This window comes from Tursiops truncatus, chromosome 11 (assembly GCF_011762595.2).
Source record: "Tursiops truncatus isolate mTurTru1 chromosome 11, mTurTru1.mat.Y, whole genome shotgun sequence".
Taxonomy (NCBI): Eukaryota; Metazoa; Chordata; class Mammalia; order Artiodactyla; family Delphinidae; genus Tursiops; species Tursiops truncatus.
In genome coordinates, this window is record NC_047044.1 from 9,882,040 (window position 1) to 9,908,287 (window position 26,248).

The 26,248-nt window shown below is 57.1% G+C and overlaps 1 protein-coding gene across 8 annotated transcripts; it reads left to right on the forward strand.

Annotated features, from left to right (window-relative positions):
- Positions 1 to 264: 264 nt before the first annotated feature.
- CSNK1E (casein kinase 1 epsilon) lies at positions 265 to 24,299 on the forward strand. 8 transcript variants are annotated; one of them, XM_033866047.2, is made up of 11 exons: positions 273 to 530; positions 4,025 to 4,112; positions 12,436 to 12,546; positions 12,664 to 12,812; positions 14,127 to 14,355; positions 15,380 to 15,550; positions 16,848 to 16,996; positions 21,136 to 21,328; positions 21,428 to 21,567; positions 22,165 to 22,227; positions 23,118 to 24,299. In XM_033866047.2, the coding sequence occupies exons 2-10, from the start codon at positions 4,037 to 4,039 to the stop codon at positions 22,195 to 22,197; spliced, it is 1,251 nt and encodes a 416-aa protein (XP_033721938.1). In that variant the 5' UTR covers positions 273 to 530; positions 4,025 to 4,036; the 3' UTR covers positions 22,198 to 22,227; positions 23,118 to 24,299. The 8 variants fall into 8 exon arrangements, with proteins under 8 accessions (XP_033721937.1, XP_033721940.1, XP_033721938.1 ...); XM_073788176.1 differs by lacking the exons at positions 273 to 530; positions 4,025 to 4,112 and adding an exon at positions 10,115 to 10,234; XM_033866049.2 differs by lacking the exons at positions 21,136 to 21,328; positions 21,428 to 21,567; positions 22,165 to 22,227; positions 23,118 to 24,299 and adding exons at positions 17,617 to 17,720; positions 17,817 to 19,520 and having other exon boundaries at positions 270 to 530.
- The last annotated feature ends 1,949 nt before the right edge of the window (positions 24,300 to 26,248 follow it).

A 26,248-nucleotide genomic window follows, 5' to 3' on the forward strand; every position in this document is an offset into this window, starting at 1 on the left:
CTCCCAGGTTTTTCCACCTGTGCCCCCACTGGATCAGGGTGTCAGTGTCTGTGTGCGCTCCTCGGCCCCACACGTAAGGCCCCGTTCCTGCAAGGTGCTCCTCGTGAGGCTGGGGGGCCGTGTTTCCTGGCTGCGGGGCCCCCAGCGTCCCCGGGAGCGGAGGGCGCGGGCCCTTTAAATCCTCCAGGGCGGCGGCGGCGGGCCCGGGATGACATCAGCGGGCGGGCCCGGGGCTCAATGGGAGCCGGCGGGCGCGCGCCAGGCGGGAGCGCGCGAGCCGGCGGCGGGGGCGGTCGGGCAGAAGGGCCGGGAGGAGGGAGGCGGCGTCGGCTGCGCTGAGATCCCAGAGCCTGAGCCCGGCCGGGACGAGCGGAGAGGAGCGCGGCGGCAGCGGCGGTGGCGGCGGCTGGGCCAGGAGAGGCTGGCGCGCCCGGCGGCTCTGCGAATCCTCCGGCATCCGCCCAGGCGGGCCGCCCCCGCCCGCGGCAGCTCCCCGAGCAGCGGCCCGGCACCGGCGCCTTCCCGGCGGGGTAAATATTGGGGGGCCGCGGGCCCGCGGAGGGGCGCAAACCTGGGGGGAAACGGGGCTCCCTCCGCCTCTTTGTTTTTGCGCGAGAGGGAGGGGAGGAGAGGGCGGACACACGCGCGTTCGCACTCGGGTATGGGGGGGCTGCCCGGGCGCCGCCCGCTCGGCCCGGCGAGGACAAAGGCGCGACTGGGGACGAGGAGGAGGAGGGTGACTATTATTTTGCAGACTTGCCCGGGGGAGGCCCCCCCAGTCCGGCCCGCCTCCCCCTCCCCCAGCTGGACCGTTCAAGGCCCCAGCCAGCCGGGGCGGCCACCCCAGGCTGCGATTTGGGGACGCTGAGGGAGGGGGTCCGGGACTGGGGTGCTGGGGTGCACCCGATACTGTTGATTCGGAATTCTCTCCCAAACCCTGGGGCTTCGGTAGGGTTCACCAGAGCATTAGCAGAGCCCCCAACCCCTTCGCTCCTGGCCTGGGTGCTCCAGACCTGGGGGTCAGCAAGGCTGCTCTCCCGCATGTTGGCTGGGGGCGCTTGGGGGGCCCTGGGGTGATGGGGTGTGTGGTCACCCAGCCACCGATTCTGTTTTCCTTTGTGGAGAGAAAGAAAGGGGTGGCGGTTATTTATCAGATCGGATTCTCCCGTTTCTGCGTGTGAGAAATCCATGTTTTGCAAGTCCCTGTGGAACATAAAACTATGTTTGTGCCCGGGTGTCCTTAGAGAGAGGATTCCCAAGCTCTTCACGCCCAAACTCAAAGTGGGGTGAGCCCCCTCCCCAACTTTTTCCCTTAGTTTTCTTGCATATTTTCTTTTTGGATCAGCCTTCGTCAGGGAGATAGATTTGGGAACAGGGGAAGGGGATCCTGAGTGTCTAAGTTGCACCCAATAAATGCCTGTTTGGGGCTCCTTTGCCTGGGTGTCTGGGATGTTCCTCCACTTTTTATTTTAATGGTCCAGGGACAAGGGCCCTGGCTGGGGAGGGGGGTGGGCAGGGAGTAAGAAAACTGCCCATGTGCCGTTCTGCTTGGTAGTTTGTCTAATTTTTTTTAACCAGTTGAAACTCCGGAATCTTCATGTCCGCCTTTTTTTTTTTTCTCTTCGTTTATTCCAACGCCAACCCCCCACCCCGCCCCCCAAAGGAGAGAAGCAGCAAAGAACTGGAAAGCCTCTTCCATTCCTGACTCAAGCCTCTCTCCTCTCCTCTGGGAGGCTTTTGGGGAGACAGTGCTGGGACAGTCTAGGCTCTCCTTGGGGCCCTGGCCCCCCGGGTGTAGGAGGGACGCTGGCGGGTCTGGGTGGTAGCCCAGAAAAGTGGTGGTTGCCTGCAGGGCTGATTGCTTGCTCCCTCTCTTCTCTGCCCTTCTCTGCCGACAGCCCGGTGAGTGGGGAGGGGTTGGGGGGTCATGTGCAGTGTATTTATGTAAGACACCCAGACGGAGGGCACGGGTGTTTATATAACCCGGCGTGGGTATTTATGTAATATAGGATGCGGGTGTATTTATGTTCCTTTCCTAACCTGCGGCTTTCCCGGCTGCCATGTGTGGTCTCTGAATTGGCCTTGGCGGAAGACGGACGGGGCCGGGGCGGGGGCGGGGGGGTTGTTTGTGTGTGTACACACCCGCCCGCCCCCCACCCCCTTCCCCAAGCAGGGCTCACAGTGTATGTCTGCGTTTCTTTCTTCCTTTGGAGTGTACACACGGGCCGATGTGCGTGTGAGGTGTGTGGCATGTGAGTTTCCCGCATATGTGGAGTGTGTTCTGCTGGCAGCCCTGACACCTCAGCTGGGACTGGCCAGGCATGTGGGCAGAGGCCCTTGGTGGAGAGCCCGGAGTTTGGCTGGCGCTGGGTGGAGCTCCTTCCTTGTGACCATTGGTGAAGGGCTAGTGGCGGCTCCCTGGGAACTAGTGCTGGGGCTGGGTGTCTCTCCTGGGCAGGAGCTATTGGCTCCTTGCCTCCGCTGGGGTGGAGAGCTCCAGCCTGACCAACTGTGGAACAAAGCCCTCCCGTCTCCCCTCCTGGGTGGGTCTGGCTTTTGGGGTAGTACTTGGCATGGGGAAGGGGCAGAGCCTCTGTGCCGCACACAGCTGCTTTTCCACCTTCCTGTTTTGTTTGCCTCCTGGCCCTGGCATGAAATAGGTCCTGTTTGAGAGGGTGGAGGCTGCCAGGTAGGGCAGCAGGAACCCTGTCTGGGTCTTAGGGGAGGAAACTGTCACTAACTTGCTGCTGGGGTGGGGTGGGGAGCAGGTGGCGTGTCCTCCCTGGGCCTCAGTTCCCTGTCTGCAGGGAGCGGCACCTCTTTATAGTTTTCTGCACTTGCCCTCTCGTAGACCCTCTGAGATCTTAGGGATCCCCCATCCCTCTCCTTATTTCATAGGCCAACCCTCCCCATCCCCCAGAGCAAAAACCACCTCCTCCTGGCCTTTTGAGTTTCCTCCTCTGCTGCCCAGACCTTTGCCCCAGACCAGAGCAGAGGCATCCCTACCAGGGTGGCCCCTGATGTTCCGTGAGCTTGGACACCCAGGGTGGGGCACAGGAAGGAGGGAAGTGCTCAGGTCAGCGCTTTCCCCCCAGACCTCCTCCCACACCACAGAAGCTGGTCCTTCAGCTCAAAACCTGGCTTTGGTCCCCTCAGTTGCTCTGCAGGGCCCTCTTAGGAGACCCTCCTAATCTGGAAGAAAACCAGCCCCAAACTGTTCATCCAAAGAGATCCTTGCAGAGAGTCCTTTGTGAGGTTCTTGGTGTTGTGAGGTCGAGAGAGGGAGAGGACCAGAAGGTGGATGTTCTGGGGGCCCCTTTCTTGCCTTCCCTGTGAGTTGGGGAGGAGACCTCTCTGGCGGGGCACACTGCAGACTTGCAAGGTCTGCCTCTGGGAAGACCAGCCCAGGCTGTGAAGAACTGGCCTCCAATTCTTGGTGCTGGAAGCTGGAGGCCTGGGGTAAGGATGGGGGCACGGGGATCCTGTCAGTCCTGATGGGGCTGAGGAACTCCTTTGGTGACAGTTCAAGCTGTCCTCCTATCCCTGGAGGTTGGAATTTGCTGGTGGTTGCCATGGCCGCACCCCCAGGGTGACCAGCTCCTGCATCCCACCTCCCCATCACGCCCTTTGTCCTTGATTTTCCTATCAGAGTCTTTGCCCATTGTGACTGGCCTGCCTCTGAGAGGCTGCTATCGGAGGGTCCCTGAACGAGTAACCCCCGAGGAGATGCTTGCTTTGCTCTTTTCCTCCTGGGCCTTGTCTCTAGTCCCCATTCTGCCTGGCTACACTGACACCTGTTCTGATAGCCTCAGCACAGGTGGAGGCTATTGGGCTTCCTGACACCTGGTTGCTCTTAGGCAAAGCAAGGCCAAATCCCTTCCTGGACGGTGGGAGGGAGGATGGTGGTGTCCTAAGTTTCTCGTGGCTTTTCCTGACCTTTGGTGGGGGAAGAGTGGGCTCCGGGGGCTAGCCCCCTTCCCAGCTTCCCTCTTCTCTGACCCTGTGTCTCTGCTTACTTCTGCAGCAAGAGTGAACCATGGAGCTACGTGTGGGGAACAAGTACCGCCTGGGCCGGAAGATCGGGAGCGGGTCCTTCGGAGATATCTACCTAGGTGAGTGTTTCTGGCTCCAGCTCAGTGACTCTGGAGGCCCTGGGACAGCCCTGGGCACTAGGAGGAAAGATGCCAACATTTCATGCTTTGAAGTCAGAACGTGGCTCTGGTGGCATGTTTTGGTCATTTTGTCCCCAGGACCATCCCAGGTGGGGAGGGAAGCAGCAGGCTGGGGGTGAGGCAGGCCGAGGGGCTCCTCAGTCAGGGCAGGATGGGGTTCCCACTTGCTGCAGTCTGGGCAGAGGAGTGTATTTTTAACTCTGGTTTCTAGCTGCAGATGAGCTGGGTCTCCAGCTGGGCGTGGGAAAACGCAAGCTGGGTTAGCACCCCTGTCTCTTGTCTCCTGGGGGAAGGATGCTGGTGGACAGAAGAGGCTTGAGCAAGCTGATTGCTCCCAGCTAGGTCCCCTCCCTGTGGTCCGGCCTCTTGGAATTCAGCCCAGGAAGGCTTCGGAATGACGGAATGACGCAGGCTCCCCCGTAACCTCAGGGCTAACCTCAGGGCTGGGGCGGGGGTCGGTCTTAGCTTTTAGGATCTCTCTCCCTGGATGTGCTTCCTGTTGAAAGTCTGAGTTTGCTCTCTTGTTGATTAAACAAATCACTGATATCTCACCCCGTCCTTGACCCAGGAGAATGCCCCTTTCTCAGCTGCCCTGGGGGTGCGGGGGCACAGTCAGGGGGCGCGGCCCTTCCTTGGCAGTCGTTGGTCTGGAGGGGAGAGACTGTGTTGGTAATCGTGAATTGGAGTTGTTAGAGCAAGGTGGCAGCCCCTGGGGTTTCTCCCCATTCCTGTCCCTGTGCCCTTGGAAGCATCTGTGCCTCTGTTTCCCTCCTGAGAAAAGAACAATAAGTCAGTTCTGTCCCGGGCAGAGGAAACGGACAGGTCAGTGTGCCCTGCTTGTCGCTTCAGAACTCGGGGGGTTTCTCTTACTCAGTGATCTGGGTCCCTGCCCTCTTAGGGTATGAAATCTGCTTCTTAGTGAGCTGCCCCTTCCCCATCGGAGGGGAGGGGGGTACGTATGCCCACACTCTCTGGACAGCACTCAGGCTGGGCTGGGCCCTGTTTGAATGCCGTCTTCCCTCACAACAGCCTCTAGAGATGGTGCCGAGCTGTCCCTGCTTCACACATTGAGACGGGGGCGGCACAATCAAGTTGGCCACCGAGGCTTCTCTCCAAAACTAGAAAAGACAGGGAATTCCCTGGTGGTCCAGTGGTTAGGACTCCGCGCTTTCACTGCCAAGGGTGCGGGTTTGATCCCTGGTCGGAGAAGTAAGATCCCGCAAGCCGTGTGGCGTGGCCAAAAAAGAAAAGAAAACAAACAAACAAACTAGAAAAGGCAAACTTCCTACCCACAGCCCTCCACGGGAGTGAGAGTGTAGAGGACAAAACGCGGGAGAGAGCCGTCAGACCTGGCTTTGCGCGGTTGGTGAAGGTTGTGTGGTACTGCTGCCTGGCCCACGAAGGGCTTTCATGAGGCACAAGTGAAAGGGGCGCGTGGGAACGCATCTTGTAAACTGTAAAGTGCCAGCCAGATGTGCAGGTCATTGTCAGACACCTAGTAGATCACCCTCCTGTAAGCACTGCAGAGCTCAGAACAGAGGGAAGGAACAGTGCAGGCTGGAGCTGTTTGAAAGGTTTGCTCTGTGACTCTGAGCTCCTCTGGGGGGAGGCGGGGAGGCGTTGGGTTGTGTCCACCTTCTCGCCCCAGCGCCCAGCACGTGGGGGCTCAGTGAAGGCCCTTCACATGAATGAATGAGGAAATGGGGGCTGTGACGTGCAGAGGCCTGTGAAGCGGCTTCACTTACGGCAGGAGAGAAGAAGGTGGGGATGTGGGGGCAAGTTCGGGTCCCCAGTCGATCTCTCATGTGCTGTGTGACCTGGGATCTGAGCCTCAGCCTCTCTCCCTGAGCCTCAGCATTCTCATCTGTGAAGGGGGTGCCCATCTCCTTACTGTTTGTGAAATTGGGGTGGGTATAAAGGACCCTCTTATCATGGAGGCTTTGGGCTCAGGACTGAAGCCTGGAGCCACTGGCTTGAGGGCAAAGGGCAGGGAGAGGCAGCTTTGGGCTGGTGCATACCTGCTGCTAGACAACACCCAGCCCCAGGCCTTCTCTTTGCAGAAGGGAAACTGAGGCCCATAGATGGAGGGGCAACCCAAGGTCATTCAGAAAGTCAGTGTCCCTGGTCCCTGTGGTGGGACCTTGCTGGGGACAGTACTTCCTGTTTATCCAGTAATCATCTAGTTCATTTTTTAAAAAATATATTTATTTATTTATTTTTGGTTGCATTGGGTCTTAGTTGCTGCGCACGGGCTTTCTCTAGTTGCGGCGAGTGGGGGCTACTCCTCGTTGCGGTGAGTGGGCTTCTCATTGCGGTGGCTTCTCTTGTTGCGGAGCATGGGCTCTAGGCGTGCGGGCTTCAGTAGTTGTGGCACGAGGGCTCAGTAGTTGTGGCACGAGGGCTCAGTAGTTGTGGCACGCGGGCTCTAGAGCGCAGGCTTAGTAGCTGTGGCGCACGGGCTTAGTTGCTCTGCGGCATGTGGGATCTTCCCGGACCAGGGCTCGAACCCATGTCCCTTACATTGGCAGGCGGATTCTTAACCACTGCGCCACCAGAGAAGCCCCCATCTAGTTCATTTTAAAAACTAGGTCCGGGTTTACTCCCCTTTGTACAGGCTTTGGAGTAAATTCTACCAGGGTTTAGGTACTGGCGTTTCTTTTCCTCACTGTATGCCCTTGAGCAAGTGATGACCTCTGCCAGCCTTGGCTTCCGCATCTGTAAAATGGAGTTGCGACGCCTCCAGGGTGGTGAGAAGTAGTGAGATCACAGCATGCAAAAACTGCACATGCTTGGCCCTGCAGTGGTGCTTTTATGTTGTGTCTGTCCCCCAACCCTCAGTCTTGGTTAGGATTTGCTACTGTCAGGAACTGGGTCCTTTTGGGCCTGAGCTGGGGGGTAGGGAGCTGGTTCTCTGCTGGCTGCACAGGCCTCGGGGACCCTGGCCTGATGCAGTGTCCTGCCAGCTCCTTCCCGGGCCCCTCTCGCTGGTGTGGGGATGGTAGTGATTGTAGGGCCTCCCCGGCTGGCCTCACTGGCTCCCTTTGTTCAAAGCTCTGGCCACATTCTTGTCACTGGTGCCAGTGCCAGGGCCTGACTCCAGATGGCCTCTGCAGGTGGGGCTGGGCGCGGCCTGCAGGCCCTGCTTTCCAGGATCGACTGAAGGCGAGCACATTTGTGGATGTGGCCGCAAGGCCTATACTCCTCTTCCAGCGCCTCCTCCCTCTCCCCTCGGCATCGTGCGGGGCCAGCTCTGGTAGGGCCTCACCTTGGCTGCATGGGGTCCGGCAGTGGCCGAGCCTGTGCCACCCACTCTACCAGCCGCTGGCCATGTGCCTCAGGAGCTCTCTAGACCTCTTAGTCTCTGGTCCTCAGTTGCAGATGGGGTGATGGTGTGGGTACTGCCCACCTGCAGTCCCGCCCGGCCCCCGATTGTACCGTCTGTGAGTGAGCCCCCGCCTCAGCTTGATCCTCCCCCTCCCCACCTAGAACTTGCCGAGCTCCCAGACCCTCTAGGGCTGGCCAGGTCTGAGCCCTTCTCTACGTCCAAGTTTGTTTTCCACACTGGCTCGTCCCCCGACAGGGCTGCTCGTTCTCCGAGGGGCCACCTCTGCCGCCTTTGCCTGGCACTTTTCACTTAATCAAAGTTATCCTTTGTTGTTCCCACGGAAGGTGAGCTGAGCTCCTCCAGGGCAGGGCTGCCTCAGGTGGCCCAGGGCTCGGTATGCGTCTGGTGATTGAATGAATGAGATGCTAGGGAACTGGAGTAGAGAAAAAAGCAGGGGTTCTAGAGACTAAGTTTCAGATCCTGGCTCTGCCCCAGCCAGTTCTGTGTGACCTCAGGCCAGTTACATATCCTCTCTGAGCCTCAGGTCAGTGGTTGTGAGAAGTGAGGGAGGTCAGAGAGGACTGGCAGCTTCCTGGTAGAGTTCAGAGGCAGTGCAGGGGTCTGGTCGTGGTGGGACCCGTAGGCAGCTGTGACAGCTTTCCAGCAGTTGCTTGGGGTCAGAAGCCTTTGCCTAACAGCTTAGGTCCCTGTTCAGGGAAGTTGTGTGGCATTTGGTCATTGACCTTTGGTGTCTCCGTTTCCTCGTATGATACAAACAGTAGTACTGGCAGGATGGTGTAAGAGCTCAAGGGGACAAAGAGCTTTTCCCCTCCACCTCCCCATTTCGGGAAGGGGCGTTCTCCGGGCACCTCTGCTCCCTGCACAATCTGCTGAGTCATAAGTGCTGAAGGCCCTGCATCATCCAGTGTCTCTTGGTCTCTTCCCCCTGCCTGGGCGGGGCCGCCATCCACCGGACAATTGCAGCAGCCTCCTTCCGGGTCCCACCCCCCACACACCTCAAGTCCTCTCCAGTCCTTTCGAATACACCAGTGGGTCTCAACAAGGGGAGGGAGGCCAGATTTTGTCTCACAGGGGTTGTTCGGCAAGGTCTGGAGACATTGTTGGTTGTTTCACCTCAGCGTGGGGGTGTGCTGCTGGCAGCGAGTGGGTAGAGTCAGGGATGCTGGTAAACACCCTGCGGTGCACAGGACTGCCCCGGAGCAGAGCGTCTGCAGTGCCTCTGGAGTCTCAGGCTCATGGCCAGGATCGTAGCTTGGCATCTGAGCCCCTTCCCATCTCCCCCTGACTCACCTCTTCCACTGTCTTCTTCAGCCACCTCGAGCTCCAGCTGCACCAGACCACCCAGCGTTCACTGCACCCGCTCCTGTCGGGCCTTTGCACGTGCTGTGGCCACAGTCTGGGATGGTCCTGCTCACACAGCAGGAGCCCTTGCAGCCTTTCCTCCCACTGCATGGCCAGTGGACTGCAGTGAGCCCCAGCTCTCCCCCACCCCCATCCTCACTGTCGCCTGGAAACGTGTGAGGCTCTCCCCAGTGATGAGTTTTGACGTGTCAAAAGCACTTTACAGTTTGCAAAGCACTTTCTCTCCCATGGCTCACTGGATTTGGGAATCCACTTTTTTTTTATTTTTAAGTGGTTCAGAAATGAAAACACAAAACCAAAAACCAAAACACAAAAACATGCTAAGTGAAAGAAGCCAGTCACAAAAGATCACATATTCTATGATTCTCTTTATATGAAATATCAGGAGTAGGCACGTCCATAGAGACAGAAAGTGGATTAGTGGTTGCCTAGAGCTGGGGCGTTGGGGGAGATGGGGAGCGACCACTAAGAGATGCAGGTGTTTTAGGGATGGTGAAAGTGTTCTAAAATTGATTGTGGTGTTGGTTACATGACCTTGTGAATATACTGAAAACCACTGAATTGTACACTTTAAAGAAGTGATTGTGTAGAATGTGAATTATGTCTCAACAAAGGTGTTGAAAAAAATGACAAGACGTAACATGGTATCAGAGAAGTGTCCTTTTCCCCTCCTGTCCTCATCCAACCCTGCCCCGTCTTGACTGGTTTCTCATGTTCCTTTTGAGTGTTTCTTTATGTTGATACAAACAAACACAGATACATATTGTTTCCGCACTTTTTTCTTTAGCCACTGAAAGGAGAGCATATAATACATACTGTTCTGTACTTTGCTTTTTCACTTCCTGTATCTTTGAGATCTTTCCACTTCTGCACCGAGAGAGCTTCCTCTTTTCTTTCTCCATTGTGTTCCGTTTTATGCATGGGCCTTTCTTTATTTAACCAGTCCCCACTGCTGGACATTTGGGTTGTTTCCAAGCTTTTACTGTTGCAAACAGCCTAAGTGGACAGCCTCGTCCAGGCCTTATTTTGCGCTGTGCGAGGGTATCGAGTAAAGTCCCCAGAGTGGGAGCTGGAGGGAGCCGAGAGGCCTTGCAGCCAGGCTTCCCCGGTTCACACGGCGACCGTGGGGGAGGAGTGACCCCTCCCACCGAGAGCGCAGACCAGCTCGGGTGGACGTGGTCTTTTAATATTTATTTGTTCATTTATTGTGGCTGCTCTGGGTCTTGGTTGCGGTCCTCGGGGTCCTTAGTTGCAGCATGCCTGCAGTACCTAGTTCCCCGACCAGGATCGAAACCGGGCCGTCTGCATTGGGAACTCGGAGTCTCACCCGCTAGACAACCAGGGAAGTCCCTGAGTAAGCCATTTTTATACTAATGATTTCTTTCTTTCTCTGTGAAGTGTGTGTTTGAATCCTTTACCCTGTTTCCTATGGAGTCATTGGTCCTTTTCCTACTGCTTTGTGGGTGCTCACTGTATATTAGTGTGATGTTAGCTCTTTGCTATTGATAAGCATGTGCACTATTTCTTAGGACTTTGTTTCTGGTGTTTTTGCCGTGGAGAGGGATTCCTTTTTTTGGAGGAGGGAAGGGAGCCCTTTTTTTTTTTTCTTTAATGGCTTCTGGATTTTAAGTCAGGATAAAAAGCCTTGCCTACTCCCAAATTAAAAGGCAGTGCTCCTTTCTTCTAACATCTCGTTGTTTTACTTTTTTATTAAATGTATAAAACATGTCCATGGTATAAGGCATCCTTCCCAACACCCAGTTGGAGGGGGACATACCTGTCACCTTGAAGGCCCCTGGTACCCCACCCCACCCCGTCCCGCCCTCTGCTTCCCCCACACAGAGGTAAGCACTATCTTGACATTTTAAGTTATTCTCTTCTGTTAGTTTTATTGCATGTTTATATCCCTAAACTATATATATTTCAGTGTTGTGTGTTTTGAAATTGAGACAATTAGAACTGTGCTTGCATCCTTCTGTCTCTTCCTTCCTCTTTTTTTTTTCCTTAAATTGAGGTGAAATTCACACAACATAAAATTAACCATTTTAAAAGTACACAAGTTGGTGGTATTTAGTACAGCCCCAGTGTTGTGCGACCGTCATCCCTACCTAGTTCCAAGACGTTTTCATCACCCAGAAGAAAACCCTGCACCTATTAAGCAGGCCCATCCTATCTCCCCCTGCCCCCAGCCTACGGCAACCACCAGTCCACTCTTTGTCTCCATGGATTCATCTGTTCTGGGCATTTCATACAATGGAATCAGACAGTATTTCTTTGCCCTTCGGTGTGTGACTTATTCACTGAGCGTAGTGTTTTTAAGGTTCACTGATGTCACAGCATGTGTCAGTGCGCCGTTCCTTCTCAGGGACAGGCAGAGTCTGCTGTCCACGCCTCTTTTGATGGACGTTCAGGTGTCTCCACCTTCTGGCTCTTGTGAACGGTGCTGCTCCTTGCTGTCTGCACTCAGGGTTCAGATGCTGAGAGCCACCCGCTTAGCCATCGTGTATGCCTTCCACTGCCTGTGGCATCCCCGGGGCGCTTGCACCACCCTGTAGCCATCCTTCTGGTGCTGGACTTTGTGGTCTTTGTTGCTGTGCAGGTCCTTCGTGTCCTCCCGGTGCTCACGGTTCTGAAGGGCACACACTTGGGAGTGGACTGGCTTGGCCAAGGGTTTGTGTGTGTTCAGCTTTACCAGGTAGAGGCCAACCTGGTTTCCGAAGTGGCTGAGCCAACTTACACTCCGATTTTTTCCCCCCGTACTATATTTTGCTCCACTTCGGACTTCCGCTGCGTGCTGTGAGCTGGGCTGTCTTTTCTCAGATGCCAGTTATTCCAAGGACGTTTGTTGCGTAGCCCCATCTCGTCCCCTGATTTGAGGTGCCGGCGTTATCCTGCCTGTCCTCAGTTCTTCCAGTCGTTGTGCCCTCCTCCGGACTTCCTCTGTTGTCTGTGTGCTAAGACTACACCGTTCAGTTGTGGCAGCTCAGTCCCGCTTGGCCCCAAGAAGGAGCCGGCCTCTCAGCCTAGCCCCCAGCCCTCCAAGTCAGCCCACCCCTTACTGTAGCTGGGGAGACTGAGGCCAGGTGCGGCGGGGATTTGGGTCTTTCTTGAGACAGCCTTGCCCCCCTCCCTTCTCTCCTCCTCATCCCCACACCCCAGTGACCTTACCTGTCTTCAGCTCGGGAGTCCTCAGTAGCTCCCACGCTCCAGGATGAAGTTCCCCTTACTGGTCTGTGAGCGTTTTTCGGCTGTGCCCTGACCCCCCCTTGCATCCAGCCTTCCTGCTGCCCCAGCCTCCGGTTCTCTGAATGGTCCATAGCCCTCACCTCCTTCCCCTGGCATGAGCTGCAGCTCTGGCTCTCCCCTCCCACCCAGGCTGGGTCGGGTGCCTGCTCTGTGTCCCACAGTCCCTCCGCTTCCCTTGGATACAGTGCCGGGCCCTCTGCACAGCCTCCCCCAAGGGGCGCTGAGCTGCTTGGGGGCAGACACTTAGTTGGTCCTGGTCTGGTGCTGCCTGCCCAGCTGAGTGTGACCCCGGTCCCTTGCCCCTGGCAGGTGCCAACATCGCCTCTGGTGAAGAAGTTGCCATCAAGCTCGAGTGTGTGAAAACGAAGCACCCCCAGCTGCACATCGAGAGCAAGTTCTACAAGATGATGCAGGGGGGAGGTGAGGGCTGGAGGGGGCGGGGCCTGAGGAGCTCTGTGCATGTGCACACGTGGGAGGGGCCCTGGGGCTGGGCGGGGTGGGGAGTGACCGACCCTGACAGCCCTGCGTCCCCCGCAGTGGGAATCCCGTCCATCAAGTGGTGCGGAGCCGAGGGAGACTACAATGTGATGGTCATGGAGCTGCTGGGGCCCAGCCTCGAGGACCTCTTCAACTTCTGCTCCCGCAAGTTCAGCCTCAAGACGGTGCTGCTCCTGGCCGACCAGATGGTGAGTCCCCCACCTACCCACTCGGGCTGGGGACTGGGCTCCCAGCTTCCCTTCCAACCTCCCCTGCCCCGTCGTGCCAGTGGGCACTGGGTACCCAGCTGGAGGATGCTGGAGCCAGGAGGCAGTGACAGCGACGTAGGACGGGCCTGGTTCCTGGACCAGGACCGCGGGACCTTGACCATCAGCCATGGTTGGGGGGTAGGTAGGGAGGGGGTATTAAAATGCAGGCTCCCAGTTTCCACTCCAGACCTGCTCGGTTGGGCTTCCGGGCAAGGCCTGGGACCCTGCCCTCAGGTGAGCGTAAAGCCTGTCGTCACACAGACCTGGGTCCTGTCCCCGTGGGGTGACTGTAGGTGAGCTGCTGGGCTTCCGTCTCCTCAGGAGCGTCTTCCCTTTGCTGGGTTGTTGTGCAGTCCCCTGGGACGCCACACGGTGCCTGGACCAGAGCAGGAGCCCACGGACAAGCAATGCTTAGGTCCTCAATCCCTTTATAAGTTCAAGGGAGGAAAATTTTAGGAAAAGAAAATTTAAAAAGCATAGAATTCTAGCCCTGGAATGCTACGTGGAGATCTTGTTACATAGGGGTCTGTAGCTGTGGCTGCCCTCCAGAACGGCTGCAGACATCCTCCAGTTTTAGGCTAGATGTGTGTGTGCAGAGGAGGGTTGTTAGACTCTCACAGGACGGGAGACTCAAAAAGGGTTTAGGAGAGACTCAGAAGCCTGAGGCCCAGGGAGGGCACCAACCTGCCAGAGGACCTATTGTGTGCCTATATGTTAATTTAAGTTTCTAACACATTGTTTAAAGGACAAGGGCCTGTGTGTCCGCCTTACTTTGGTGTCCTCTGGAAGCCAGGGGACAAATCCTGTCGGTGTGCTCCATCTCTGTCACCCCTGCCAAGTTTAGGGTTCACTGGTCCTCCTGTTCCCCCCAGCCTGGTTGCCAGAACAGCCTTCGAGATGCCTCTTTGGTCCCTTGAGGGCCTCTCATGTCCTCTGTGGTGTAGAGCCAGGCAGGTGAGGCCTGAATGCCTTTCTGGGCTTCATTTCTAGATCTTGCCATTCGCTTTCCTGCCTTGCTCTCTTTCCTTTGTCACAGCAAACTTGATGAACTCTTCCTTCAGAGTTCCTCTCTACTGTCACTTCCTCCAGGAAGCCTTCCGTGACCTGACCCTTGAAATCATCATACATGGTGATTGCAGACTGATCTGGCCCTCCCCCCGGCCCGTGGCAGGGACCACGGATGTGTTTTCCATCTGTACGGCCCCAGCCCCTCTGTGGAACATGTGCTGAACGACTTGCTCTCCCCTCCCCCAGATCAGCCGCATTGAATACATCCACTCCAAGAACTTCATACACCGGGACGTCAAGCCCGACAACTTCCTCATGGGGCTGGGGAAGAAGGGCAACCTGGTGTACATCATTGACTTCGGCCTGGCCAAGAAGTACCGGGACGCCCGCACCCACCAGCACATCCCCTACCGGGAAAACAAGAACCTGACTGGCACTGCCCGCTACGCCTCCATCAACACCCACCTGGGCATCGGTGAGTGAGCGAGGCCCGGGAGCAGAGTACACCCACGGGCTGCTGGCCAGGACCCTGGCTTTCCTTCTGCAGCCTGGGTTTATTCCCCTGGCTGGCCGCACAGGCAGGTCTTCTCTTTCACAGGAAGAGCTGTGGGGTGCTGAGCACCCGCCCTCTCGTGCCTTACTCATCCCCGCAGCAGCCTTGGTGCGCAAGGCTGTTTCCCCATTTTTTTTTTTTTTTTATAAATTTATTTATTTACTTTTGACTGCCTTGGGTCTTCGTTGCTGTGCACAGCCCTTCTTTAGTTGCAGCAAGCGGGGGCTACTCTTCGTTGTGGTGCGCGGGCTTCTCACTGCGGTGGCTTCTCTTGTTGCAGAGCACAGGCTCTAGGCGCGCGGGCTTCAGTAGTTGCGGCACGAGGGCTCAGTAGCTGTGGCTCGCGGGCTCTAGAGCGCAGGCTCAGTAGTTGTGGCGCAAGGGCTTAGTTGCTCTGTGGCATGTGGGATCTTCCTGGACAAGGGCTCGAACCTGTGTACCCTGCATCGGCAGGCGGATTCTTAACCACTGCACCACCAGGGAAGCCCTGTTTCCTCATTTTTACGTGTGGGGAATGCTGGCTCACCGTGTGACACAGGTCGCTTAAGGTCATACAGCTTAGCAAGTGCCAAAGTCAGAACTGGCCCCAGCCCTGTCTGATGCCACTGCTCGAGCCTTATCCACAGGGTGGGCCAGGCAAGAAGGCCCTGGGGTGCCTACCGCATAGTTGCTGAATGAATGAGAGCCTGAGCTGGAAAAACTAGGCCTAGGTTGTGTTGGAAAAGCTCAGCCTCAGGGCCCTTCTCTGTAGAAGGGGGTGATAACAGTGCCTGTTCGTAGTGGGGCTGCAGCAAGCCAGCATGTGACAAGGGGGGGCTCGTGCTGGGTGCACTGGCGGGGGTCGTTCCCCTCAATCAAGGAGCATGTCCTGGAGAAAGGGGTCCTGACTCCCGCCAGCCGGGAGCCCAAGTGGACCCTGCCCCTCACCTCGTCCTTGACTCTGCAGAGCAAAGCCGTCGAGATGACCTGGAGAGTCTGGGCTACGTGCTCATGTACTTCAACCTGGGCTCCCTGCCCTGGCAGGGCCTCAAAGCGGCCACCAAGCGCCAGAAGTACGAGCGGATCAGCGAGAAGAAGATGTCGACGCCCATTGAGGTCCTCTGCAAAGGCTACCCCTGTGAGTAGCCCAGTGGGGCAGGTGGTTAGCCTGGGACCCCTGAGGCCCCTTCTGAGGGGCAGACGAGCCTGTCCTGGGCTACCACTGCCTGGCACCAGAACGTCAATCACAGGCTCTCCCACTGTTCAGGCACAGCTAGGAGGCCTGGCTGCTAAATAGCGAGTGTCCCCAACCCACACTCCGGCCTCACCTCGTAAGGGCTGAATGTCAGGAAGAACTCCGGACCTTCCTCTTCCTGGGAGTCTCCTTCACTACTCTCACGGAACACCTCACTTCTGACACTTCTGGTCACCAAAGGTCTGGGGTTCTTTCCCCCTCAGCAAGCCATTCTCTGACACCAGCCGGGTGTCCTAGAGTTTAACTCGGTTCCGACACTATCTCCCTGGAGGTAGTGTCAGATCCCACAGGGTAAGGGCTCAGTCCCACAAGGCTGTCCCCACCACACTTCAGATGCCGGTCACGAGTCCAGGTTGCCACCTGTGCGTCTGGTTGATGGGCTATAAATAAACCTGAGGTTCCCATGACTCCCTCCTTGGGTTTGATTAATTGGGCTCACACAAGTCAGGGAAGCACTTACTTGTTTACCAGTTTATTAAAGGATGTGGTAAAGGATACAGATGAACAGCCAGTGGAAGAGATAGGTCGGGTGAGGTTTGGGAGGGTCCTGAAAGCAGGAGCTTCTGTGCGTGGAGTTGGGGGGTGTCACCCTCCTGATGTGGATGTGTTCACCAACTGGGAAGCTCTCCAAACCCCATGCTATTGGGATGTTCATGGAGGCTTCATCACGTCGGCACGGGTGATCATAAACTCCATTGCCAGCCCCTCTCCCTTCTCTAGAGAAGTGGGTGGGGCTGAGGGCTGGAAATTCCAAGCTTCTGATCATGGATTGGTCTTTCTGCTGACCTGCCCCCATCCGGGAGCCCTAACCCAGAGTCTCCTCCTTAGAGCAAAAGGTGCTCCTACTGCTCTTACCACCTAGGCAGGCACAAGGGCTTTAGGGGCCCAGGGGCAGGAACCAATATATATATTTCCTGTTGTCTCACAAGGGTCCTCTCTTGCCTCTGATTTTCAGAGGAGGAAATGGAAGTTCTCCTCCTGTGGCTTAGCGTTCCCATCGGGCTCTTGACAGGCTGAAGTTCATAGATTGTTGTAGGGAGGACGGCCTCTTGGACCTTGTCTTGACCCCTCTTAGACCAGCAGTATCTGTAGGGACGGTGGCTGGGTGGGACTCCGCCGGCTGTTGGGGGCCCTGGGGGCACACGGGCCTCATGGTGACACCTTCTGTCCCCTCCACCAGCTGAGTTCTCAACATACCTCAACTTCTGCCGTTCGCTGCGGTTCGACGACAAGCCCGACTACTCCTACCTGCGCCAGCTCTTCCGCAACCTCTTCCACCGTCAGGGCTTCTCCTATGATTATGTCTTCGACTGGAACATGCTCAAATTCGTGAGTCACCTGGAGGCCGAGGCGGGCTTGGGGGACTGGATTGGGAAAGCCAACGTGACCCCGTGGCGGGTGGGGCTCCCGGAAGATGGGAGCTATGAGCCGGACAGTGCAGGTGACGTCACCGGGGTCCCGGAGCCCCCGTTCTCCTCCCACTCCAGCGTCATCTGTGCTGACGGCACATGCTGCTGCGGTCAGCGGGGCCCAGGCGGGGCACCACCTCCCACCACACCCAAGAGGGCCTGTTTGGGCCTCAAGTCCATCTTGGGTGCCTGGATGGGTGGGGCCCGGATGGCGCTGGTGGGCCCCCCTGCTGTCTTGATCGTGGCCTACACCATCCTGCTCTTGTTGCTCTGTACCTCCCAGGTGGCGGCCTTCACTGAGGCCCCCTTGGCCTGCCTGGACCCCTTCATTGTGGTTTCCTTCTTCCTGGTCATGGGACCCTGGGTCTTGCTAGGCGCCTCCTCTCTCTGTCTCTGTCTCTGTCTCTGTCTCTGTCTCTGTCTCTCTCTCTCTCTCAAGAGTCTTGGGGGTGGGGTGGGGAGAACTGTTGTAGTCAGCTGGGCCTAGAGCTCCGGAATCTGTGAAATCCTATGTCTTGTTTCCCATCTCTTCTGGAAAAGGGGGCTTCCTCGAGCCAGGCTCAGCCCCGTGACAGCGACGCTATTGCACTGCCCAGGCCCCGCCCCTGTGCCTGTGCCGGGTCCATGTACCCACCCACGTACTGGTAAGGATCCTCCAAGACCTGGCCTCCAAGACGTACCGCTCAGCGGGGTGAGCACAAGAGGCTGAGCCCCTGCTGTGCTCTCTCTGTCCCTTCCAGGTGCCTGGCACCCCTGGGCACCCAGGACCCTCCAGATAGGCCCATGGAGGAGCTGCCCGCCCCACACTCCTGGCCTGTGGTCTGGACCTCAGGGCCCCAGTTCTGACATCCCCAGCTGTGCCTGAGCCCACCGGGGCTAGGCCCAAGGAGACATCCCTTGGCATGGTGGGAGTACAGTGGAGAGGCATGATGGAGAAGGCCCCGCTGCGAGATTCTTGGGGACAAATCGGCTGCCTGATGAACAGAGCCTGAAGGAGGGACGATGTTCACTGCCCTGGAGGGGCCTGGTGGCAATGGGCCCCAGGAGCAGCCTCAAGCAGACCCTGTCGGTGGCCTCTGTATCGAACCTGAACTCATTAAACGCCGCTACCTGTACTGCGTTCCATCGTGGCGTGCCTCTTGGTGGGTGCCCTCGGCCTGCCCCACCAGATGCTCAGGACCGAGGCCTTGTTCTCCAGGACGCTGGGATCGGCACTTGGTCTTGTGCCCCTCCTCCCTCTGGCTCTCGAACAGTGGCCTGGTACTGTTCCCTAAGGAGTGGGGCAGAGGTTGGGGGTCCCACAGGCCGAAGGGCCCCAGGGGTGAGAGATGGGCAGTGGGGCACCTTTCACCCCAGACCTTCCGGCTGGGAGCACAGCTGAGGGCCCGGGGCCAGCTCTTCTTGCCCCAGGGCACTGCTCAGGGCACTGGGCACCCGCTCATCCATGTAGAAAGTCATTCCTGAGCCTGGTTCTGGGCTGAGTTTGGCCCTTTTCTCGGTATAGCTCCAGGAATGGATTTTGCATCGTCCAGGCCTGTGCCCTCCAACGTGGTAGCCACTGGCTACGTGTGGCTAATTTTTAATTAAAATTAATTAAAGCTGAAAACGTACTTCCTCAGTTGCATTTGGCACATTTAAAGTCCTCGGGAGCCACAAGCGGCTGGCTAGTGGCTGCCATGCCCAGCAAGGCGGATGTGAACATACCCATCATCACAGAAAGTTCTGTGGGACCTGCTACTCCAGATGGCTCCTCACAGAGCTGCTCGTGGGACCGTCCAGCCGACAAGATCTCGCCTCAAACCAGGCCGGGAGCACTCTCTCCACCCATTGCTGGCACGCTGACCCCTTCCTGGGATTCCCTTAGAGACAGGCCCTGGACTCAGAAGCTGAGCAAAGGCGCCAGCAGCCTTATCCTGCCCCGATCTCTGACTTGAGGGCCATCATACTGGATAATCGGGCACCTTTGACCCCATCACCACTGGAGTGAGCTCAACTGCCTCCCGCTGCCCCTGGCAGAAGTATCTGCAGACACATGGTGGAGACCGTCCACACTTTCACCTCGAGACCAAGCCCTTCCCACATCACCCCTTCCCCCCTGCAAGAAACCTTCATCAGCACCTACCAGCAGACTGGACACCATGCTGGACGCCGTGGGCCGCAGACTCTTCCATGGGAAGGATCCTGCCCTTGACTGAGAACTTCCCTCCTTGGAGTGGCCGCCTCGTATCGTTTGGCATCAGGGCCCTGGAATCCCCGGATACCTGGAGCCTGGGATGTTGCTCTCAGCACACAGAGCCACTGTGTTCCGAGGTCTAACTAGCTGGCCAGGTGGAAACTCGACACAGCCAGGACAGGGGTCCATACGACACTGGTGAATGCTTGTGTGACTCTGATGTTGACCTTTTTGTGTTTTCACATGGGCAAATAAAAAGCCGAGAGACCTCCCTGGTGTGCGTTTCTTGAGGCATCACTTGGGTTGGTTGGAAATGGAGAGAGTAGCTCACCTCAGCCTGCCGCAGGCCTGAGCCTGCCGTTGGCCTGAGCCTCCTGAGGCCACAAAGGGCAGGGGCTCCAGCCCTCCGCTCATCCACGGCCCCTGGGCTGTGCACCTCTGAGTGAATCCCTTGGCTTCACTGAGCCTGAGTTTCTCCCACCAGGGAGTGAGTTCATACCTGCCTTGTGGGGTTGATGTGCCCTCTGCCCATGGGATGGATGTTCAACGAGTGGCTGCTGCAGCTCATGTCATAGGTTTTGCTCTGCTTCTGGCCGGACATTCTCTTTGCCAATCTGTAATTGAGTGGGTGGGAACCCGGGGTGAGGAGTGGAGGTCGGGAGATGCTGCCCTGGTGCTTCCATCTTCCAGGCTTGTGGGTGGGAGGGCTGGGAATGTGCATCCCTAGAATGTTCTGCTAAGTGCTCTGGGGGTGCGGAGAGCAGAGCGGGACTGGGTGGCGGAAGCCTGGGTTCACACCCCAGCTCTGCTCTGAGCTGTGTGGCCCCAGGAGGGTCCTGAGGCCTCTCTGGGCCTCGGTTCTTCAGTAGGATTCAAGGATCATTCTGATTCCCAGCCGCTATCTCCCGGAATTGCTTCAAGTCAAAGGGCCACCCCTACCCCATCTCCCAAGGACAGCAGGGCCTTCTCTGCCAGTTCTCTGGGAGAGACAGGGTTGCAGGAGCCCGCACCCCGTGGCCCGTGAGCAGGCCCCCAACTCAGCCTGCAGGTCTCTCCACAGATGCGGCCCCCCTCATGCCAGCCCCCGCCCTTCCCTGTGGATGACCCCAGGACCAACTAGGTGACGCGGCCAGGCGCCGCTCCCATGCCGCACTCCTCTCTGGGCCTTCCTCCTTTCCTCCTGCACTGGGGGTGGCCGTGGCCAGACGGCAGAGCCCCCAGGGGCTCACGCACCCCTTCGCCACAGCCTGCCTGCTGGGCCTCTTTTTCTTCCATGGGGCATCTAGCCCATTCCTTCTCCAGCTCCCATCCCAAGGCAGGCAGCATCTGTGCGGGTCCCCCGGGCCTCTTGGTTGTGGTCCCCACAGCACCTGCCAGAAGCCATTGCCAGGTCCAGGGGCAGGGGAAGAACAGCCCTTTGAAAAGATTTCCTTGCTAGGCACTGGGAAGCCTGGTTTGAGTCCTGGCCCCACCTTCAGCTAGCCTTGTAACTCTCTCTCTGGGCCTCTGAACACGTGCCCTGCTGTATTTGGAAACCTTGAGGAGCTGGGGCCCCTCTGTACACGGAGGGGACCCAGGTTGGGAGGGCCACGGAGTACCCTTGGTTGTCTTGGGGCATGCGGCCTCCCTCTGCCCCTCGGGCCCAGCTTCCTCCTTCCGGACGGTTGTGTGGCTTTGTTTCTCTGTGCGGTGTGATCATGGGTCATTTCCAGGTCTCTTGGGCTTCCTGCTTTGTGGGGAGGAGGTCGGACCAGAGGGTTTCCGAGATGCCACTTCCCCAAGACGCCCACCTGGCCTGCCTCCCCCTGCTCTGACCCCGAGGGAGTGCCAGATCCCGGAGCACGCTGACCTCGCAGGGCTGACCAGGTCTCATGTCACACCCACAGGGTGCAGCCCGGAACCCCGAGGACGTGGACCGGGAGCGGCGAGAGCACGAGCGCGAGGAGAGGATGGGGCAGCTCCGGGGGTCCGCCACCCGGGCCCTGCCCCCTGGCCCGCCCACTGGGGCCACCGCCAGTCGGCTCCGCAGTGCGGCCGAGCCTGTAGCTTCCACCCCTGCCTCCCGCATCCAGCAAGCTGGTGAGCAGACACCTTGGGCAGCGCGCGGGGCCCGGCGGGGGCGCGGGGCGGCCGGGGCCCCAGGTGCTGAGGGCAGCTTCCCCCCTCTTCGCCCTCCAGGCAATACTTCTCCCAGAGCGATCTCACGGGTCGACAGAGAGAGGAAGGTGAGCATGAGGCTACACAGGGGCGCACCCGCCAACGTCTCGTCCTCCGACCTCACTGGGCGGCAAGAGGTCTCCCGGATTTCAGCCTCACAGGTGAGCTGCCCTCACACCAGCCCTTCTGTGCCTCACAGCCGAGCCAGGAGAGGTAACCGCCCCAGCAGGCGGTAGAGCTGGAACCCAGCCCTCTGCCAGGGGCCCAGCCTGCGTGGGCGGCGGGGCGCTCACAGAGGAGGGGCTCGTGGTCCCTGCCATCAGCGAGCCCCCGCCGTCCCGGTCAGCACAGGATGGAGGGATGGGTGGACCCTGTCGGCTGGCCCCACTTAGGGGCCATGTTTGGGCTAGGGAAGTTGGGAAGGGGGAATCCGGGGTTGCCCAGGGAAGGGGTCCGGCAGAGGTGGGCAGGAGACCTGCTCTGGGCCTCCTGCCTATGGTGGAGGAGTCTCAGCAGGACAGGCTACAGGCTGGGAGTCCAGTGGCTCCATTCACGTGTGGCCTTGAGCAGCTGCTTTGCCGCTGGGGGCAGGGTTCTTGTCTTACAAAACAGAGACATCCTGGGTCCTTGAGATCACGTACCCCTGCCCTTGGCTTGAGGGGCTTGGGTTGGGGGTGGGGCTCCACGGTGGGGAGAGACTTGCCGAAGTGCCGTGGCCAGCAGCTCACCCCTCCCACCTTTCTGCCTCCTTCCCAAAGACGAGCGTGCCATTTGACCACCTCGGGAAGTGAGGAGCCACCAGCGGACCAGTATTTGCTTAGGTGAGCCGATGTCTGCTGCGGACGTAGCCCCGTCAGGTCTGGAAACGCCCACGGCCCCCTGGAGGAGCCCAGTGTGTGCGCTGACCGGGCCCGGCCCACGCCAGCTAACTTCTGCTGGAAAACTCCCTCTTGCGTGGGGCAGTCCTCCATCCCCGCTTTGCCTTAACTATTCTGGAAGGTTGGTAGCAGGGACTGAGCCCGGGGCCCCACACCGCGACCTTCCCCAGGGCTCTAGCCTTGTCCCAGCCTCTGGGCCGTTAAACGCTTCGTTCATGCAGAGCACGTAAGACAGGGCCCTGTACTCAGGAGTTTATCTGCTGTCAGAGAAGGGCCTTGGCGGCTCCGCAAGCCCAGGAGAGGCCCTCTGGCTAGTGTGGGCCTCCATGGAACTTGTGGCTGCCCGAGGCCTTGAGGTGGGATGTCGCAGCTCTGCACTCGGGCCCCGCTTGGGAACCCGCTTGGGGCTCCTCTGGCGGTGCGTAGGGGGATGTCGGAGCTCCCTGGGGAACATGTACATGGCCGGCAGCGGCTTCCATTTCACAGGCTTGACCTCGCACCAGGACATCTTGAGCACGATCTGCTTTTTGGAAATGTATTCCACAGGTAGCTCTGGGGCATAAATCGGAGTTGACCTTCGTCAGACCCCAGGCCCAGGAACCAGTCCATCCGTGGCAGGGTGGGGCAGATGTGTGGCTGGGGGTTGGCTGCTCACCGAAAGGAGGGAGGGAGGCTCTGTGTCTTTTCTGTGAAAGTGGAGCACCTACTCTGTGCCCCAGAGAGGGACCAGCTCAAAGCCTCGGGGGCAGGAAGACAGGAGCTGAAGGCCACTGGCAGATGGGTGGCCAGAGGCAGATGTGCACCTGATCTGTCTTCTCTCTCCCCCTTTCTAGTGTCTTCACTGTATTTTCTTTTAAAAAAACAACAAAAAGATGGGGAAAAAAAAACCACTCGAACAAAAAGAAACAAAACCCAGCACAAAACCAACGATGGATTCTATTTCGAGTCTTTTTTTTTTCTTTTGTTTTTTCTTTTTTTGCCAATGGCAAGAAGATGGGATGCCCTCGGCATAGAGGATCCTCGTCCCTTCGCACTTCCCGCAGCCCACTTCAGGCTGCCAAACGCTCCCAGACATCAGGCTCCACTTGGCGGACGCCACGGCCCTGCCACGGCCGCCGCCTGACATGGCTGGGAGGGGGACACTTCTGCACTGGAGCTGTAGCAGGTCCTCACGGGCCCTCAGGAGGTGGCCTGAGGAGCTGGGGGAATGGATTGGTTGGTCAGAGGCAGGTCCCACTGGGTATCCATGAGCCTTGGGACCACGGGAGACGTGTGCAGCCCCACCCCCCTGAGATGACGGCCGCCGACTTTCTGTGTTGGGCTTTTGCCAGTGCCCCCCTCAGCGTTTGGGTCCCTTCTTTGCCTGTCCACAGAGACCTTGAGGAGGGGGTGGTGAGGCAGGGGGGCCAGGAGTCCTTGTGGGCGTGTGTGTATGTATCTGACCTGTATCTCCCAGGACAGCAGATGTGCCGCCCACCTGCCAGGCCGACTTTGTGTTCTCATGCCCCTGACGAGGACATGGGGGTGGGCGGTGACCTCCATGCCCCTCAAGGAGGGCACAGAGGGTCTTTGACACCACCGACCCCTGAGACTGTCATCAGCCTGTGGTCCCCCTTTTCTGGTCTTAGGGCAGAATCTGTGGAGACTCCTTCCAGAAGGCATCTGGCTCCTGGGTTATACATTAATTCCCTGGTCCTGACACTCACCTGGGCTCAGGCCTGGGCACTGGATTTATCCATCCTGCCTAGTTAACACTCGTTTTTACTTTATTTTTGTTTGTTTTTTTCCATGTGTGTATTTCCTAATTTATTTACCTCTGTTTCCCCTTTATTTTCTTTTTCTTTTTTTTTAATTAAAGAGCAAAGCTTTTTATTACTTTGTAATTTAAAAAACAAAAAAAATACTGATGAACTTTGGGGGGAATTTTGTACTTTTTTCCTGTGTAAATATTGGACTTTTTTGAGCTTTATTGTGGTTGTTAATTTGAAGTAATAAAGTAGAAAAGGATAAAGTGACATGGGCAGCCCTTGGTCCACCCACCTCTTTGCTCTGGGGGCTTCTGTCCAGCAGACCTGGGAGCCGGGGATGGCTGAGGACACCGGGGAGTACTTGGTACCTCCCTGGGACTGTTTTAACCCTGTGCTTCAAAGACCACACACAGACCACCTGGGGACCTCGTTAAAAAAAGCAGCTTCTGACTCAGGAGGGCTGGAGTGGGGCCTGAGAGTCCGCATCCGAACAAGTTCCAGGTGATGTCCACAGCCCAGGACCACACTGAATAGGAAAGTTCAAAACGCTCTTCATGTTATCTTATCCACAATTCTGAGTTATCTTAGCCATTAATTCTGAGTTAGGTGTTAATCTCCCTGCCTTCAGATGAAGAAACAGTGTGAACGTAAAATAACTTGCCCAAGACCACAGCTCTCCTGGGTCCAGTGGCACCTGTGCCACAGATGAGCCTGGGCAGTTCCTTCAGCCAAGCTTTGATAAAGGAACAGCCCTCAGCCTTGGCTGCCTTTGTCTGGCCAGCTTATAAAAGAATTTGTCTAGCAGTCCATGTTTATCCAGCACACATTACTTTCCTGGTTCTCATTCATTAACCCAGAAGCCACTGTTGCCACGATCTCCACTCACAGGCAACAGCTCAGCCTGGGGAGGGGGTGGAGGGCTCAGAGAGACCGCTTGTAAGTCCTGGGCGTCGCTCAAAACCCTCATAATTCAGGTCCCTTCCAGTGCTGGCGTTCGAAGACCCTATGACCCCACAGCCTGGCTCAGGCCTGGTAAAGGGTCTCCTTCTGGCCCTCCTTGTGAGGCTGAGGCAAAGGTGGGTCCTTATTCTTAACCACCAGGAGATGCCAGAGGGCCCTGCATTGTAGGCAGTGAACCACAGGGAGACCTGCCTTGGAGCAGGGTGACAGTGTAGTTGGTGATTCCTAGCCCCTCCCATCTGACACCAAACAGTGTGATGTTACCAACTGTGGGCCCTAAGGGGAAATACAAGGAGTTAATCTTTTTTTAAAAAAAATTTTAATTTATATATCTTTTGCAGTGAAAATCTTAGGTCCTATTAATACTAATGTGCTTATTTGCTGTATCCTATAATATACGTAAGTTTCAAAATTACAAATTTAATGTTACTGCTAAAAGTATACCTATGGATGGGAATTCCCTGGCTGTCCAGTGGTTAGGACTCCAAGCTCTCACTGCCGAGGGCCCAGGTTCAGTCCCTGGTCAGGAAACTAAGATCCCACAAGCCTTGTGGCCAAAAACAAACAACAAAAAAAAGTATACCTATGGAGTAAAAAGTTTTTTACAGGTTTTTTTTCCCCCTTAGAATGTATCTAAGGAAGTACTGTCAGGGTATAGTGCCCAGAAGTAACTTGAAATTACTCTTTTCTCTGTGCTCTGTGTGGTTATTTTATTAATTTAAATAATGAATGGGTGGGGCTTCCCTGGTGGCACAGTGGTTAAGAATCCACCTGCCAAGGCAGGGGACACAGGTTTGAGCCCTGATCCGGGAAGTTCCCACGTGCCGTAGAGCAGCTAAGCCCCTGCAGCACAACTACTAAGCCTGCGTGCTGCAACTACTGAAGCCTGCGTGCTGCAACTACTGAAGCCTGCGTGCCTAGAGGCCGTGCTCCGCAACAAGAGAAGCCACTGCAATGAGAAGCCCGCGCACCGCAACGAAGAGTAGCCCCACTCGCCGCAACTAAAGAAAGTCTGCACACAGCAACGAAGACCCAACGCAGCCAAAAATAAACAGATAAATAAATAAATAAATAAATTTAATTAAGAAGAAAAAAAATAATGAGTGGGCTTCCCTGGTGGCGCAGTCGTTAAGAATCCGCCTGCCAATGCAGGGGACGCGGGTTTGAGCCCCGGTCTGGGAAGATCCCACATGCCGTGGAGCAACTACGCCCGTGCGCCACAACTTCTGAGCCCACGTGCCTAGAGCCCATGCTCT